General features: G+C 41.6%; 2 protein-coding genes across 3 annotated transcripts; one reads left to right on the forward strand and one right to left on the reverse strand.

Annotated features, from left to right (window-relative positions):
- Nucleotides 1–118: 118 nt before the first annotated feature.
- On the forward strand, nucleotides 119–3,807 carry LOC122330683 (olfactory receptor 4F6-like). The gene is made up of 2 exons (XM_043227915.1): nucleotides 119–2,095; nucleotides 2,671–3,807. Exons 1-2 carry the CDS (start codon nucleotides 1,239–1,241, stop codon nucleotides 2,729–2,731), a joined length of 918 nt encoding a protein of 305 aa, XP_043083850.1. The 5' UTR covers nucleotides 119–1,238; the 3' UTR covers nucleotides 2,732–3,807.
- On the reverse strand, nucleotides 3,739–15,776 carry morc2 (MORC family CW-type zinc finger 2). 2 transcript variants are annotated; one of them, XM_043227795.1, is made up of 27 exons: nucleotides 15,601–15,776; nucleotides 14,437–14,613; nucleotides 13,863–13,916; nucleotides 13,729–13,763; nucleotides 13,568–13,636; nucleotides 13,368–13,458; nucleotides 13,160–13,268; nucleotides 12,913–13,072; nucleotides 12,722–12,833; nucleotides 10,275–10,400; nucleotides 10,033–10,112; nucleotides 9,603–9,685; nucleotides 9,065–9,150; nucleotides 8,829–8,969; nucleotides 8,598–8,752; nucleotides 8,345–8,473; nucleotides 7,396–7,501; nucleotides 7,178–7,310; nucleotides 7,010–7,096; nucleotides 5,844–6,137; nucleotides 5,494–5,757; nucleotides 5,347–5,407; nucleotides 5,125–5,263; nucleotides 4,871–5,047; nucleotides 4,690–4,783; nucleotides 4,415–4,603; nucleotides 3,739–4,337 (listed from the first exon to the last, which is right to left on the reverse strand). In XM_043227795.1, exons 2-27 carry the CDS (start codon nucleotides 14,502–14,504, stop codon nucleotides 4,269–4,271), a joined length of 3,111 nt encoding a protein of 1,036 aa, XP_043083730.1. In that variant the 5' UTR covers nucleotides 14,505–14,613; nucleotides 15,601–15,776; the 3' UTR covers nucleotides 3,739–4,268. The 2 variants fall into 2 exon arrangements, with proteins under 2 accessions (XP_043083730.1, XP_043083731.1); XM_043227796.1 differs by having other exon boundaries at nucleotides 15,620–15,772.
- Nucleotides 15,777–15,845: the final 69 nt, after the last annotated feature.

A 15,845-nucleotide genomic window follows, 5' to 3' on the forward strand; every position in this document is an offset into this window, starting at 1 on the left:
GCGCATAATAACCAAGAGTTTGTCAAACAGCGGGTCTGCGGAGGTCAACGGTGTCGACAATGCATGAACGCAAATTGTATACACATTAAAACATGAAATACAAAAACAGATCTGCTTTGATTGGTTGTTTGAACTTTTTACGTTTTCTAAATGAAACGCGCCATTTCGTAGGAACTAAAACGCAACAATAACAGAAAAATAAGTGTTTATTTCTTTGTTTTTAAAAATGAGTGTGCGTCCAGCTTCAAGGGAAGCATTAGGGTTTTTGTTCTTTACTAAGTCACAAAGCAGCGCATCCAGCCTTTCATATAGGCATGCCATGTTATATAAATGCAACTTAAATATAGCACCGATATTAGTTATTGCACCGATGATATAATCAGTGTTGCATATTCATTGCAATATACAAACAGACATGTGTAACATATTTGGACATTTTTTGCTGCTGTTTTCGTGTCCCATGTGCTTCGTGTTAATGGTCTCATTATGTTCAGGTGTGTCTAGTTAATTTAGTAATTTAGTAAAATGCGTGTTCCGGTTTGCTTCCGTTAAATCGTCCGCTGTCGTCTTTAATCTGCCTGCTTTATTAGCTGTTCTCGTGTGGGAGATGAAAAGCGCTCCTTCCCTCAGCCACGCCGTGACAACATGTCAGGAAGAGAAAGAAAAAAACATAAAACTCATAACTCTAATAAGCTTGAATTTCACGTAAAAAATAGACAATGGTACAGTAAAGTACAGTGACAGTAAGTTCCCCTGCAATATGGTGAAAACTGTATTTGACATTTAAACCATTTTTGGAATTAAAAAAAAAACATATAATTTACTGTGAATAACTAACTAATTCCCAGAATATCCTGCCCTTCAATGTTTTTTTAAAAAAATAATTTCTTCTCGTTTTTCTTCTTATCAGTTTAGGGTTGTATGTTACATCTAATGTTGTTTACTGCAAAATCCTCGTGCGAATAAAAACAAAAAATGACATTCATCGAACCAAAAATAAATAAATTAAGTTTTAACTTGCGCTCCCCTGCAATTCAGTATATTTTAAAGTGGTTTGTCACATCACTTACAGACCTCTCCATATTCTGCGTAAAAAGGTAAAAAAAAAAAAAAAAAAAACTAGTGCAGGCGATTCCCATCCGTCAATGTCGAATTTTATCTCACGGGACTGAGCCGCATCTACTTAAACGCCTTATTACCGGCACCAGTGTCCAAAAGTCTACTAAAGGCGCGTTACGATGCTCTCCTTTAACCTCACCGTTCCGCTCTCCGTCGACTTCTCGCGTCCCGAAGACTACTTAATATTCATTTTCCACATCCTGTTCGCTACAGGTTCGGCTCTGCTGGCGGGGTCGGTGGTGGTCGGCATCGTGAGCACCAGCGCCCTGCGCTCCCAAAACCGCTTCATCTTCATGTTAAACACCAGCATCAGCGACACTTTAACCGGCTGCTCCGTCTTCTACCTAGGCCTGTTCGACGTCCAAGAGGGCTACCCGTCCCGGAACGGCACATACTACATTTTGCCGTCGTTCCTGGGGGTGAACGTGCTGACGTTTCTGTTTGCGCAGTTCGACAGATACCTGGCCGTGTGTCACCCCTTCTTCTACGAGCGGTACATCACGCGCGGGGTCGTGATTGGCGTGTGCGCGCTTTGTTGGATACACACGTACTCGATTCTAACCGTTCAAAGCGTCGTGCCGGTGGCGTTCGCCGCTCAGATGAACGCGTTCGGGGTCATAGCCCTGCAGGTGATCGTGGCCGTCAAGGTTTTAATGACCGTCAAGCTCTACATGATCACGAGGTACCAGCTCGGCCGAGAAGCGCCCAGCGGCGACAAGAAAGAATCGCTGCGCACGATCGTTTTCGTGGTCGTCTGTTTTCTCACCCTGTGGGCCCCGTCTTTCGTGAACATCTCGGTGAAATACGTGACCAAGAACGGACTGAAGTTCAAAAACGAGGCCACGAACCTTTTCGCGATCATGGCGCGATTTAACGCGCTCAGCACGCCCGCGCTGTACATCTGGGGCAGCCCGGCGTTGCGCGCGGCGGTCTGGACCTCCGTGTGGAGCAAAGTGTTCAAGAGGAGAAAGACAAGGTTGATTTTCGGTGTGCGTGTACGCAGGGGACGACGGTGATGGGGGAAAAAAAATTATTAGCAAAGTTATTGCATTTCTCTAGCCCCTCATCCCCAAAAAACGAATGTTTTGCGCTGTGCTGTCCGATCTCACAAACGAAATCGCGGCATTTAGGTGGAAAAAGCATGCATATGCTACAGGTTCAGGGTTGTGGGACGCGTGTCATATGCACGTCAATAAATGTCGTATCATATGCACGCCGAAACAATCGCGCGCCGTAGGCCAAAGTACGTTTTTTTGCGCAGCCTACCAGGGTTTTTTTAGTTTTATTTGGCGCACGCACTTTCATGGAACGAATCGCAAAAGTATCGCACCGCAAAACTTCCTACCATTATATCATTTTTACCCTCACCACGTCCCTTTAGGTGTTTTATTCTGTGAATATGCAATGTTAAAACGACCGTAAAGCCACCCGCAACGCATTTGTCCCGGTAGTTGCCTAATATGCTGCAACTTAAAATGTAGAACTTTCCCTAAAGGTTAACAGATCGTACATCTCACCTCAAAATGCGTTTGTGTCTGTCTTTTAAAACAGGGTCGGGTCTGGTCACGTGAAACTCGGCAAGGGAGGAGAGAGGATCCTCAGCATCACATAGCAGCTTGACAGCCTTCGCCTTGACAGGATTGTTGGAGAAAATGGCAAAAAAAATGTTGTCTTATGATTTTCGAAGAACGTCTGAATCGATTAGGTTTATTTGTGACGTTTATGGTTCATATCACTCTTAAAAATTAAGTTTTTATTGGCATCGGTGGTTCCACAAAGAACCTTTTCATTCCACAAAAGCTTTACAATAGGTTTTGATTATTCGATTATTACTCACATTAGGAAAAAACGGTCCTTTTTTACGAACCGTTTACCTAAAGGTTTCATGGGGAACCAAAACTGGTTCTTCTATGGCAGGGGCCGTCGAACCTGATCCCGAAGCCCTTTTCTCCTTGTTCTGCGGCATCACCGTGAAAAACTGCTTTTTAAAGCATCGCGACCATCATCAAGCCTCAGAAAAAGGCGCAAGATTCACAGAACGACATGCATAACCTCAGAAAAGAGTTTTGTTCAGATTAATCTCGATTCGTCGCGTGCTTTTTGGGGCTTCGGCTGTGCAGAAAAGGTCAGAATGTCCTCTAGATAATATAGCCCATCGCATTTAGTTTTTCCAAAATGAACACAAACTAAATCGCAATGTTCTATATGAAAGGAATATAAATAAATGTAATGCATCTAAACATTTTATCAATTACAAATATTATGATTTATTTCTTAATTCATCCCAAAAAAAAAAAAAAAAAAAAAAAAAAAATCACAAGCCTTTGTAAATTTTTTTCCTTCTAAATACGCTGTTGGTAACCTCTTCTTCCTTAATGTTTTGTTACTCTTATTTTAAAATTTATAGGTTTATAAATCGTTGAAAACATTCCTTAACTGAATCAACAAAAAAATAAAAGTTTTTTTTTCCCCCAGACAAACAGAATAGTAAGACCACAATTACATCCTAAACTTTATTGGACTGTTTTAATAAAACTTTTTTTAAAAATATTCTCCGATATAAAGATGACTAAATACTGTAACTGAAGAGGTTAACAGCATCATATCAGTGTTTATTCAAAAAATTAAAAAAAAAAAAAAAAAAAAAAAAAAAAAAAAAAAAGGAAACCGGAGGATTAAAAATAAAAACACTGAATATCACATAAGTATATGGAAAATGAACAGCAAGGAACTCAAACTTGAGACAATTTGGATAACATAGCAGCAAGTTGAAGCCCATTTTCAAACTCGAAAGGTCAAACTGGTTTGAAAGTGATCGATCGCAGACTCTTCCCGCGACATCTGGTTGGGAACGAAGCTTTAAAACACTGACATCCTTAAACAGTCAACACAAACACCAAAACCTCCACGTAGAGTAAAACCGAACAAAAAGCTCTCAAACCGCAGGTTCGATGAAACCGCGTCCGTCGTCGCTTGCGGGCTCGCAACTTACATCCGCTCAAAGTTGATGGCCCGAGTCGCGTTTCGAACCGAGAGCCGTGCTGAAGTCGGCAAGTGAAGTTGGCTCTTGCTGCATTGTTAGAGTACAGGGATGAAGACGCGGCGGAGTCGGCCGCCGGAACGCACAGTGCGCATGAAAATGTAGGATTTCACTCTCCCTTTGTGACCAAATCTTCAATGTAAGCATCCAGTTCGTCGTCACTGCTGATCTCGATGTCCTGTGGAACAAAATAAACAAAAATTGGCAAACTGGTTTTTTTTCCTGCTCGTAATTCCAGCCATTTAAAACTCAGACCTCCTGAACTTTCTGCAGGAGAGCGACGATGTTGGTTCTGAGTTTGCGGAGTTTCTCTTCGGACTCCCGAAGTTTGGCTTCCGCCCCGCTGCTCTTCTCCTCCACGGCTCGCGCCCGCGACTCGGCTCGGGTCTGGTAGGAATTGCACAGACTCTGCAGCCCGGCCTCATACTGCTGGAAATACTCTTTCTGCAATTAATAACGCAATTCGATTTAATACGCGCGGGCGCTCAAAACAATTGACGCGTCTTCCCGCGCAGGCGCTCTGTACTCACGATGGGAAAGGCCACAAGGTCCTCGGCGCTCATAGTGTTCACGGAATCTTTAGGGATTCGGAAATCCGGTGGGAAAAAATACCGTAGCAACGTCCTGCGACAAACCAAACGTGAGCGACGGGGGCGACACACACACACAAAAAAACGAACACACTGTTAGCGGAAGAAACCCCAAACGCACCTCATCATGGTCACCAGGCCCTCTGTGGTCTCTCTGCTCGGGCCGCTCTGAGTCGTGTCGGGCTCGGCGGCGGTGGGCGGGGTTACAGACCGCGCCGGACCCTGATTGGTGTCTGGACTTCGGGACTCTGGGGAGGCGGGGCGCATGAGACGGACATCGTCGCTGCCCTTAAACACCCTGAAAACAAGCTCAAATTAGGTATCTGCTCAAATCGGAAGTCGCAGTGAAACAGATCTGTATGTCCGCGCGCGTACCAGCGGTCTCTTGGAGTGTTCATGGGCACGTAATCGAACTTGACCTTCCAGCGAACGCTCTCCTTCCCCGTCTCTACCGCGGTCACGCGACCCGTGAACCACTCGCCGTTCACCTTCGCCTCCACCTGAATGCCTTTATCTGCGGCAGAGTTTATTAGAGCCGTGAAAACGGCGCACAAAAGCGGATACCTCGTTTAATGATGCGCAATAATATGTTTTTACCTTTCTGTGCATTTTTTATTGCATCTTTCTTCAGGTCTTCAATAGTGCTATTTGTTATAACCTGACAGAGAAATTAAAATCAATTAAACCTGCATTAAAAGGAATACCAAAAAAAAAAAGTAAATCTGAATGTGTTGTGAACGTTACCTCAGCGTTGGTCTGTTTAACAGCTGCTGCTGTTTTTTTTTCCACGACAGCTTTCCCTCGAGCCTGAACAGTCGCCGCCATCTTTGATTTTTTGGGTTGAGGTTCGTCCTCTTCTGACGCACTGTCTTCTTCCTCGTCCTCCTCTTCTTCTTCCTCCTCCTCACTTTCTTCCTCAGCATCCTCCTCTTTCTGGGCTCTACCTTTCTTTAGGTTTCCTTTCTTGTTGGTCGGAGTTTGTTTGCTAGCAGTCTTGGTGGATGACGGCTAACAAAACCCCCCTCAGATATCAGTTTGTTGTGATATTTTTTGAGCACTGAAACATGAAAGTGTGAGGATATGACGGTACTTACTGTAGAGGTGCGGCTCTGCGTGGCGCTCCTGCGAGCCGGTGTCTTTGTGGGCGGCGGTGGGGGCGGGGCTACCGGTTTGACGGCGGGTCTTGTTGCCTTCGCCGCAGGAGCCGGTGATGACTTTGCTTTGGACGGAGGGGCAGGAGCTGAAGGGGTCCGGGTAGGTCGTGAAGGAGGCGCTGCCTTAGGGGGAGGAGTTTTGGCTATCTGTGGTTGACTGACAACTTTTCTGACCACTGCGGGGAGAGGTGGGGAACGTGGGCGGGGCGCTGTTCGTTGAGATGAGCGGGTTGGCTATTAGACACAATAAATAGATTAAAAAAAAAATTACAAAATTAATTTATATATATATATATATATATATATATATATATATATATATATATATATATATATATATATAATTTATTTATAGTGCTGTCAAATTATTAATCGAATCCAAAATAATTTTCTGTTTGCATAATACACACATGCAGCATATATTTTGAGTATATTTGCATGTATATATATTTATATCAATTGCATGATACACAAATATTTAATATAAAAATGTAATATTCTTCCTAAATATACAAATGCATGTGGGTACACACACACACACACACACACAATAAATATACACAGTACGCACATATGCCAACAAAAAATTATTTTGGATGCAATTAATTGCTCGACAGCACCATTTGTTTATTTTAATATAATAAATAAAATAAAACAATGCATAGCATACAACCTGTCAAATAGGCAGTCAAATTTAAATCCTTAAAGAATAATAATAACAAAACATAAATCAATAAAATCTGAGAAAATATATTTTACATTAAAAAAAAAAAAAAATGTAAACCTTATTTTTAAGACAATCTTTCTATGAAATTTAAGCATATTTCCCCTCTAGTTATTGTATTGTAATGTGAACAAAATATATATAAATGAGGCAACAAGTATTTATTCATCATGTTTACAAAATAAAAACAATATCTGTGTTATGAAAAATTCTTAAAACTATGGAACAAGACGAGAGGGATTAAATTACAGTAACTTTTTTAATTTGGCTAAAATAATTCAGGTTTTTCAAAACATTTCATCTCTTGATTGTGTGGTAAAATCTAACCTAGATATATTTTTGTGAGATTTATCCACACAGTTTGCACACAGACACACTGTACCTGAGGCGTACGCTCTTCTGCTGGTTTTGTACTGACATCTAGAGGTAGCCGCTTTATATCTGCTGCAGATTTTATTGTTGTGGATTTCTGAATGAGGAGAAATAAAGCATTCGTTTACACAAAACGAACACAAAAAGGCTGAGAAGCGAGCAGAGATCACAGGCAGACCTGCATGGCCTCCAGTTTTTCTTGCTGCTGACGGATTTTGTCTGATAGATCTTTCTGTTTGTCCTCGGATGACTTGAAGTCCTTTTTCAAAACGCCAATGGGCAAGTTCTGCTTCTGCTCAGGAGCGTCGCACCTAACAGAAGAGAACGGCAACAGACAGAAGCGTGAGGAAGAAACCAGAAAAGGCAGATATAGAAAGCTGGTATCTAATTTCCAACCTGTCCTGGGTTCCGTCCGGGTTCATGAGACACACCCAGCTGTCTGGGTACCGTTTGTCCACAGCATCCATCTGAAACGGCAGCGTCCGCCACTTCAAACACTTATCTACAGGAAGAAAGATTAAAACCTTAAGAAAACAACATTTATCTTCAGAATACGTGAGAGATGTTTGCCTGCTGTAATGAGGAGTGTGTCAAAGTTGCTGGGATGTTCTGGTTGTTAGGGGGTTTCTATGCGGTTGCTAAGACGTTCTAGTTGTTTTAGGGTATTGGGTGTTGTGGTTGTTTCTTAGGAAGTTTTTATGCTGTTGCTAGGGTGTTCTGGTTTCTTAGGGTGTGTGTCTATGGTCTATGGAGCGTTCTGGTTGTTTTAGGGTATTGGGTGTTGTTGCTGTTTCTTAGGAAGGTTTTATGCAATTGCTTCTATGCAGTTGCTATGGTGATCTGGTTGTTTCCTAGAGTGCTTCAATGCTGTTGCTAGGGTGTTCTGGTTTAGAAGGGTGTGTCTTTGTGGTTGCTAGGGCGTTCTGGTTGTTTGTTTGGGCATTGGGTGTTGTGGTTGTTTCCTAGAGTGCTTCTTTTCTGTTGCTAAGGTGTGTCTATGTGGTTGCTAGGGCTTTCTGGTTGTTTGTTAGTGCATTGGGTGTTGTGGTTGTTTCCTAGAGTGCTTCTATGCTGTTGCTAGGGTGTGTCTATGTGGTTGCTGGGGCGTTCTGGTTGTTTGTTAGTGCTTTGGGTGTTGTGGTTGTTTCCAAAGGAGTTTTATGCTGTTGCTAGAGTATTCTAGGTGTTTCTATGTGGTTGCTAGGGTGTTCCGGTTGTTTCCTAGGATGTGTCTATGTGGTTGCTAGGGTCAAATCAGTAATATTATGACCTATTTTTGCCATATTTATGCAAATAAATGTTAAAGGAACTTTCTGAAGGGCTGACTGGAAGTTCACGTTCATACCACACTGGATGGTGACTGGTATCTCCATAGCTCTTCGCCTGCGAAACCGGATTTCATTTGAGGGGACGGAGTTCCAGTTAGCCGACAAATAACCAAATTCATCCCAGAATTTCACTATGCCTTTCTGAGCTGTTAAGGGAAACATTAAAAAAACAGCTATAACACAAATATAGATATTTTAGCAATTAGTTATTGATTTAATCATAAATTAATCAAGTTAACAGAAGATATATAAAAAGATAGACACACTGACCTATACCGATGTCCTTCCAGTACTGGGCGAGATATTCTCCCATGGCTCTCAGTAAGTGTCTGTATTCTTTAGCGTCTGCAAAGTCCTGCTTGTTGTGTGTTGGTTCGAGCACTAGATAGGGAACATCCACTACTCCTACAACACCCCCACAGGCCCTGAAACACCCACAGACAGTTAATGCGATTGTCACACATCAGCTCGCGTAATGACGTTTGTGTGTTTTATACTCACATGCCTCCCTCCAGCTGTGGTCCTGTCTTCTCGTACATCTTAATTAGACGGCTGCAGTTATAGACGAACATTCCGTCTTGTTCTCGTCTCTCGATGTTCACACCGAATATAAAGTTCAGCTCCTTGGGCTCTTTCAAAGCTCTGTGATGGAAAGAGAGCAAAATATCTCAAGGCATTCTTTAAAAGGATCTAAGTGCGTTTGTTTTTCCGCATTACATGTTTTAGGAGTGCATTACTTTTGCTTGGATGCATGGATGGCTTGTTTTCTAGTAGCTTCGGCACGTAACGCCATAGCCGAATCTTGTGCCTTTCTTAAAGCAGCCTGAAATCAGCGAAAGAAAATAAAACATTAAAAACCTGCAGATCCAACAAGCCCTTCCAAAGTGGCATTTAAGTAATTAAAGAAGAACATATGAGCAAAGCAAATTTGTATATCTTTTATTTTCAACATTTTGACAAAAATCAAACTTTAAGTAACAACTAAAAATGAGAGAATGTTTCATTATGAAATAAATGTTTTCCTCAAATACACGTGAATACAATTACTGGTACACCTAGAAATTATGAGTAACATGTCCTTGTGTCATAAACTATGCTTCTAGCTGTAGTTACAACCACACAACTGTGAAGACACCAAAGCCTTGATTGCCCAAGTCGATTCTTATTCATTGGACATTATTGTAATCATTCGCTCGTGTGTTGAAATACTTGTTCTGAAACACTGAGATTTAGTCCTGGGTCTGAAGCGTGTGTGGTGTGGTGGTGAGGTCTTACTCTAGCTTCTTTGGATAAATCATCACCAAGCTTTAACTCCAGGGCACGAGCTTTACTCTCGGCCTCTCGAGCCTTCTCCTCAGCTAGAGAGGAAGTCAAACACATGCACAAGAGAAAAACGTAAGAAAAGAGTGAAATGATCGATTTGATTTTAAAGCACAAAGTCTAATTCAGTATCCGTATCCAGTCAAAACATTCACTTTTCTTCCTCCGTTCCAGCGAAAGATGCATTTAAAAATATGGCAGTTGTTTGTGAAAACGAGCTCCCATATCCTGTCAATACATGTGGTTCAGTATTTAAAGAGGTTAAAAGCAGAAACGGACAGTTAGAGGAAATGCCATCAGTAGCCACAGAGCCTGAAGTCAGCTTCCCTTAACACCCAATTCCAGTCAGCTTTAAGAGGTTTATGTTGACTGAGGTTAAACTCACCAAGTTTCGAGAGGTGATCTGCCTTCTTCACCTCCTGCTCCGCACGGGTTTTAAAGCGCGTTGATGTGTATTTGTACATCCTAGAAGATAAAAAACATTTGGAACACACATTGATTCAGATTTTTCACTTAATTTAGTTTACAAGACCTACTAGAAATAGACTTATAAACTAGCGTTTCTTCACAAACGTTAAGTGGTCATTTTGGTGTATGCGTGTGAAACTGGTAGTTTTTGGTGTTTACCTAGGGTTATATAAGCAACAGGACAATCTCTTGGTTCTGACTTTGTGACCTTGAATGAAGATCCTCATTCTGGGATCAATGTACAGGACAGCAGCGTATGCACGAAATGACCTCCTCTCCGGCTTCCTGTTTGCAACACAAACGTATGTGTTAGTGTCACCAAAAACATCCAACGCTGCCTTCACATGATTAAAACACTTGCTGCATGACAGCTAAAGAGAAACATCGGTCGGTTTATGATAATTCTGCTCCTGGAAGCCCAGTCACCTGTAGGTTTTAACTCCATTCTGGCCCACCAAGTTTCTAGTAATCCTGAAGATGCTGACTAGCTCATTTAAGGGAATAGTTCACCTCAAAATTACTGTTATAATGTACGCCTCGGGTCACCAGATTTGGAGAAATGTAGCCATGTATCATGGATGCTCTGCAGCGAATCGGTGTCAATCACAATGAGTCCAAACCGCTGATAAAACATCACAATAACCCACACGACCACAGTCTAGCAATAAACATCAAGTCCTAATCAGATGAGACATATATACCAAGCACATTATAGACGAGTATTTTGGCCAAAATAGATTTAAAGTTAAACTTTTTTTAAAGGCGCTGTAGGATTTTTACTCTACTTAAGCATAAAAATACTATGTTTGCAAATGTATGCAAATATGTGGCAAATGAAAGATGTCTGAGTGGGAATCTAGCAACTGTGTGGAGTAGGAGGGGCCGGGTGGGAAAAAAAAAACCCCATCTCCAATATTTTGAATTTAGATCGCAACACCTAGTTCAACCACTCTGTGTCAATCCTACATACAGCACTTTTATTAAGTGATTTGTTTCTTACCACTCAGCTTCAAAAGATGTTAACTAATGGACTGGAGTGGATTACTAGTGGATGTTTTTATCAGCTGCTTGGACATTCATTCTGACGGCACCCATTCACTGCAGAGCATCCATTGGTTGAGCAATAAACAATGCAAAATTTCTCCAAATCTTTTCCCACGTGGAAACAAACCCATCCGCATCTTGGATGGCCTGAGATCATTTTATTTTGGTTGGAATTACTGCTTTAAGTTTGCTTGCTTATGGTCGGTGCCAAGATCTACAGAAACGTGAAAAACTGTAGTTATCAAGCTTCTTAGGCCTGTTTTCACAGCGTAAAGCATTCACAAAGTATTCACATTTTATTATGTTACAGCTTTTTTTCCAATCATCACATGTAAGCAAGTATTCACAGCCTTTGCCATGATGCTCAGAATTGAGTTCCAGCTTCCACTGATGATCCTTGTGCTGTTTCTACAACTTTATTGAAGTCCACCTGTGGTAGATTCAATTGGCTAGACATGATTTGGAAAGGAAAGGTCCCACAGTTCCTTTTGAAAACAGGTGATGGAGATTTTCCGTTAACCAAAGAATCGGCTTTACTGATGAGATGAGCATGAACATATTGCCCATCCCTACATGATAACCCAGGTCTAAATCACATTAATGCTTAAGTAATATTTAGTTTCTATTCTGTATTTTCAGACACAAAAAAACACACTTGGAATATCCAAAAAAGCACCTAAAGGACCTTCAGACTCTGAGAAACAAGATTCTCTGATCTGATGAACCCGATTCTAAGCATCATGTTTGAAGGACACCAGCTCTGCTCATCACCTGCGGAGTACCATCCCAAAAGTAAAGTGTGCTGTGGGGCTTTTTCGGTGCCTGGGCCTTGTCAGAAGAGAAGAAAAACTCAGTGCACCAAAATATAGAGACAGCCTTGATGAAAACCCTGTCCAGAGCATTCAGAAATTCAGACAGAAGGTTCGTCAGAAAGTTCGTCTTCCAACAGGACAATGACACACACAGCAAGAGTGGTTTATAGACGACTCTGTGAATGTCCTTGAGTGGCCCAGACACAGCCTGGGACCTGGAGAAACCTGGAAATGTGCGTCTGACCCCATCTGCCCTGACAGAGCTTGAGAGGTGAAAGGAGATGAACGGCAGATAAATGCCAAATGACAATGAGCAAAGCCTATCGCATCATACCCAAAAAGACTTGAGGTTGTATTTAGCGCCAAAGGTGCTTCAACAAAGCATTAAGCAAAGGCTGTGAAAACGTACACATATATATCTTTTTTTACATTTGCAAAGATTTCAAACAAACGTCTTTCATGTTGGAGTATCGTTTGTAGAATTTTGAGTTGAATTGAATCCATTTTGGAACAAGGTCGTAACGTAAAATGTAGAAAAATGAAGTGCTTTGAATACTTTCCGGATGCGCTTTACATTATTAACGAACGTAATTACTGACTTCAGTCTAAACACTCCCGTTATAATCAGTTCAGCCATCTACACTGTACAATGAATAAATCTCCTACCGCTTATTTACACGATACACATCTGCGGTGCGTAACAGATCTGACCAGAGCTGATTGCATTTAACTTTGATTGAGTTAACTTACACTCCCTCTACAGGCGTCCCAGCCATCAGAATGTCCTGGTGGTCCGTCTCCACATCCAACTCTGGCTCTCTGTTATCCATCAACTTCAAGTTATAAACTACAACCAGCGTACCTAGAAACACACACGGCACTCACGTTTAACAGCCTCATCCAAGACACAACCTAATGGACAAACTGCTGTAAAAACCAACCGCTGGGTCCTTCGATCTTCTTGAACTGGCGGAATAGCTGCTCTTCATTCTTAAAAGGCGAATACTTAAAGATGAGCTCGGTCTCAGTAGCGTACTTCTCCGCGTCTTGAGTCAGAGGCTGCTGGGTTTTCACATCCCAACTGGGTAACGGGACAATCACCTTCGAGAACAGGCCCAAAAACTCTCAGAAGTCTGCTTTTGGTTCAGAACGACTGGTTGCATATGATGCCCGAAATCAACGTCTTACCTCGTCCAGGCCCTCCTCCTCGTGAAACGTTCGCGACAAGAACAAACACGTTAATTTATCATCTTTTTTGGTGAAAAGAATGAAGTCCTTCCCGATACGCATGGAACCCCTAAAAAAAAAAAAGACCAGGATGTTCATGTATACAAAAGCCTAATTATCGAGATACGTGCGGCTTATTGGTTTGTGAGAAAAGAGTCATAATACTTACGACTTTAGTCCGTTTCCATACTGGCCAATGTGAGTGGACTCTGGGAATCGTTTGCTTGATTTGCCGAACTGAATGACATGCGTAGCTTCGCCTATTCAAAACATTTATACCGTCACCACTGCGTTGAGTATAAGACGTCAATGAGTAGAAACGCATGCATGCTGTGATACGAACGATTCAGCTTTCTTTGCTTTACTCACTAGGGTCCATTCCAGTGCCATCGTCGAGAAAACACAGCATAAACCCGCCTCTCAGATCTGGTCTCTTCTCTGATCGGCCATAAATGAATATTTACATATATTAGGGGTCAATATTGTTTTGATTCCTTTTTATAATGTAGCATAAAGCTAACGTATCCAACCTGTGTAAATGTCTATCCGCGTGGCATTTGCGTCTCTGTAAATGAGAAATGGAGCAAAAGTCCTTTTTAATGGTGCAAATCATTTAAATGATTTTAAGTAAAACTTAAGTCTGTCAAGTGACGGAAAAAACTACCTCGAGTTGTCCACAAGTTCGGCCAAAGCTCCAAAGAGAAACTCGTGGGTTGTCCTGTCAGCAGTAAAATAATTATTCAACAACAACATAAAAAGCGATCTGATCGCTTTTGTAGTTTATGGCTGATAAGCGCAGAAGTATGCAAGAACACAAGAACAATTCTGCATTATTATAACATTGTCATAAATGTACAAATGTACAAAACTAAAAGAAAAATTGAGCTCTGCTTTGCCAAATGTCAATCATGCCAAAGCATTTCATCAAACAGGAATGACGACTTGTGTTATCGCTACAAACTGCTCTGTAGAAAGCAGAAGCGGGACCTCACGGACTGTGCAGACCATCAGTGGATGATGACAAAAATGGACGCTTTTGAGAATCACAAGTTTCAATCCGATTGGCTGACTGCTATGCACGTTTTAGCAGCAGGGCGTACCAAGTTCATCAATCAAAAACTTCAACATCAATTAAAATCTGTAACAGGCAACGCTAATATATGTCGCCTTTATACAAGACTTAACTGCAAGATGATAAATTAACATTTTAACATAAACGCACTCAATTTAGTACTCACGAGTTTGTGTGCAGATATTCAAAGGTGAGCTGAGCTCGGTTCAGTGAGCTGTAATTCGTGTAGGCCATCGTCTCAAAACAAAACAATTAAAACAAAGAGGAAAAACGGCTGATTGTATTCACGTCTCGTCTCTACATTCTTCCCATATGATGAGAATCAAGTGCGATTGTGCAACACCTATAAAACGAGAAAAAAAACCAAAACATGTCAGTACAAACCATCCACAGACCTACCGCAAAACTGCAGCACATCACCTGTTGACCAACCCGTTGGAAAATGTACTGCTAACTTACAGCTTTCTGGGATTTATACTTTATATAAATAGCGAGTGACAAGCAATACGCAACAATAAAAACGGTTATGATGATGATGATGTGGCGTCTAGCAGCGTTTTTAGGAAATTAATTTGGTTACTTCGCATTTTTTTTAATGCCGTTCTGGGTATTTGTCTTTCCTGAGGCTGTCAAATTAGAGAAATAAAAAAATATGTAATTATTTAAATGCATTCAAGTGCAATGGATTATTGAGATAAATACAGTACGCTACGTTTTGCCAAATGTTTCTGAATACTGTACCTGGTATACAAGCTACATATAACAGTATGCTATATTGAGAATAGCCTCAAAACTCCTTACGAAACTACATTTGCTATTCTATGTGCTTTTACATCCCTTGCCGTTTTAAACATTCTGTCACTGTAAATGATGTGTAATGCCCTGTCTTACTGTAAGGCATGCTTGATGCATCTCTTGCACATTCGCAGACTCCTGCCTTTTAAAAATGATACTGTACGTTTTCTTTTTATGGGCTAAATAGTGAATTATTCAGGTGAGCTCATAAATGGGCTGTCTCAGAGGGACATTTTACTGTCCGTCCTTGAACTGACTAAATTCATACAGAAACACACGACAGGCCAGCCCATGCTGCAAGGCCCTTAAGATCCATGCAACAGCAGATGCTGATGATCTGCTAACACTTTCATTCACTAAACGCTCAAATTAGTATCTAAACTGTCGAAGGTAACTCCTGACTCATGCAATAAAGCATGCACAGGAGCACTGGTCAAATAACTGCGGCCTGCCCATAAACAACCGTCTACATTCACAAATCCAGCAGCCTTTGTACAGTAACACAAGCAGTATATGTGATTTCAATAATGCAAACCATTTAACCATTCCGCGACCTCCGTTTGATTTTATCCAACGGTTTCTGCCTGTTGCATGAGGAAAGCTACCGAACAGAACGTTTTTATTCCTTTTTCGTTCATAGAAAGTAGATGCAAGGCCTCGAATCGCTCCAGCAGCTTTTTCCCTCGAACAACACGCACGGGCAGCGAGACAACATGCCCCGCCCTCCTCGCCGCGCTCGGCCAATCGCGTTGCTCGCTGCGTCATCACCGGCCTCCGATT

The sequence above is a fragment of the Puntigrus tetrazona genome, chromosome 25, assembly GCF_018831695.1.
Source record: "Puntigrus tetrazona isolate hp1 chromosome 25, ASM1883169v1, whole genome shotgun sequence".
Classification (NCBI taxonomy): Eukaryota; Metazoa; Chordata; class Actinopteri; order Cypriniformes; family Cyprinidae; genus Puntigrus; species Puntigrus tetrazona.

Bases quoted from the DNA above. Each gene is read 5' to 3' on its own strand.
- LOC122330683 (XM_043227915.1), top strand. From the start codon at position 1,239: ATGCTCTCCTTTAACCTCACCGTTCCGCTCTCCGTCGACTTCTCGCGT. The intron at 2,096-2,670 runs GTTGATTTTCGG...CTTTTAAAACAG, and splicing joins TTCAAGAGGAGAAAGACAAG to GGTCGGGTCTGGTCACGTGA.
- morc2 (XM_043227795.1), bottom strand. From the start codon at position 14,504: ATGGCCTACACGAATTACAGCTCACTGAACCGAGCTCAGCTCACCTTT. The intron at 8,753-8,828 runs GTGAGTATAAAA...TGGGTGTTTCAG, and splicing joins CCACAGCTGGAGGGAGGCAT to GGCCTGTGGGGGTGTTGTAG. The intron at 7,097-7,177 runs GTCTGCCTGTGA...CTCCTCATTCAG, and splicing joins AAAAACTGGAGGCCATGCAG to AAATCCACAACAATAAAATC.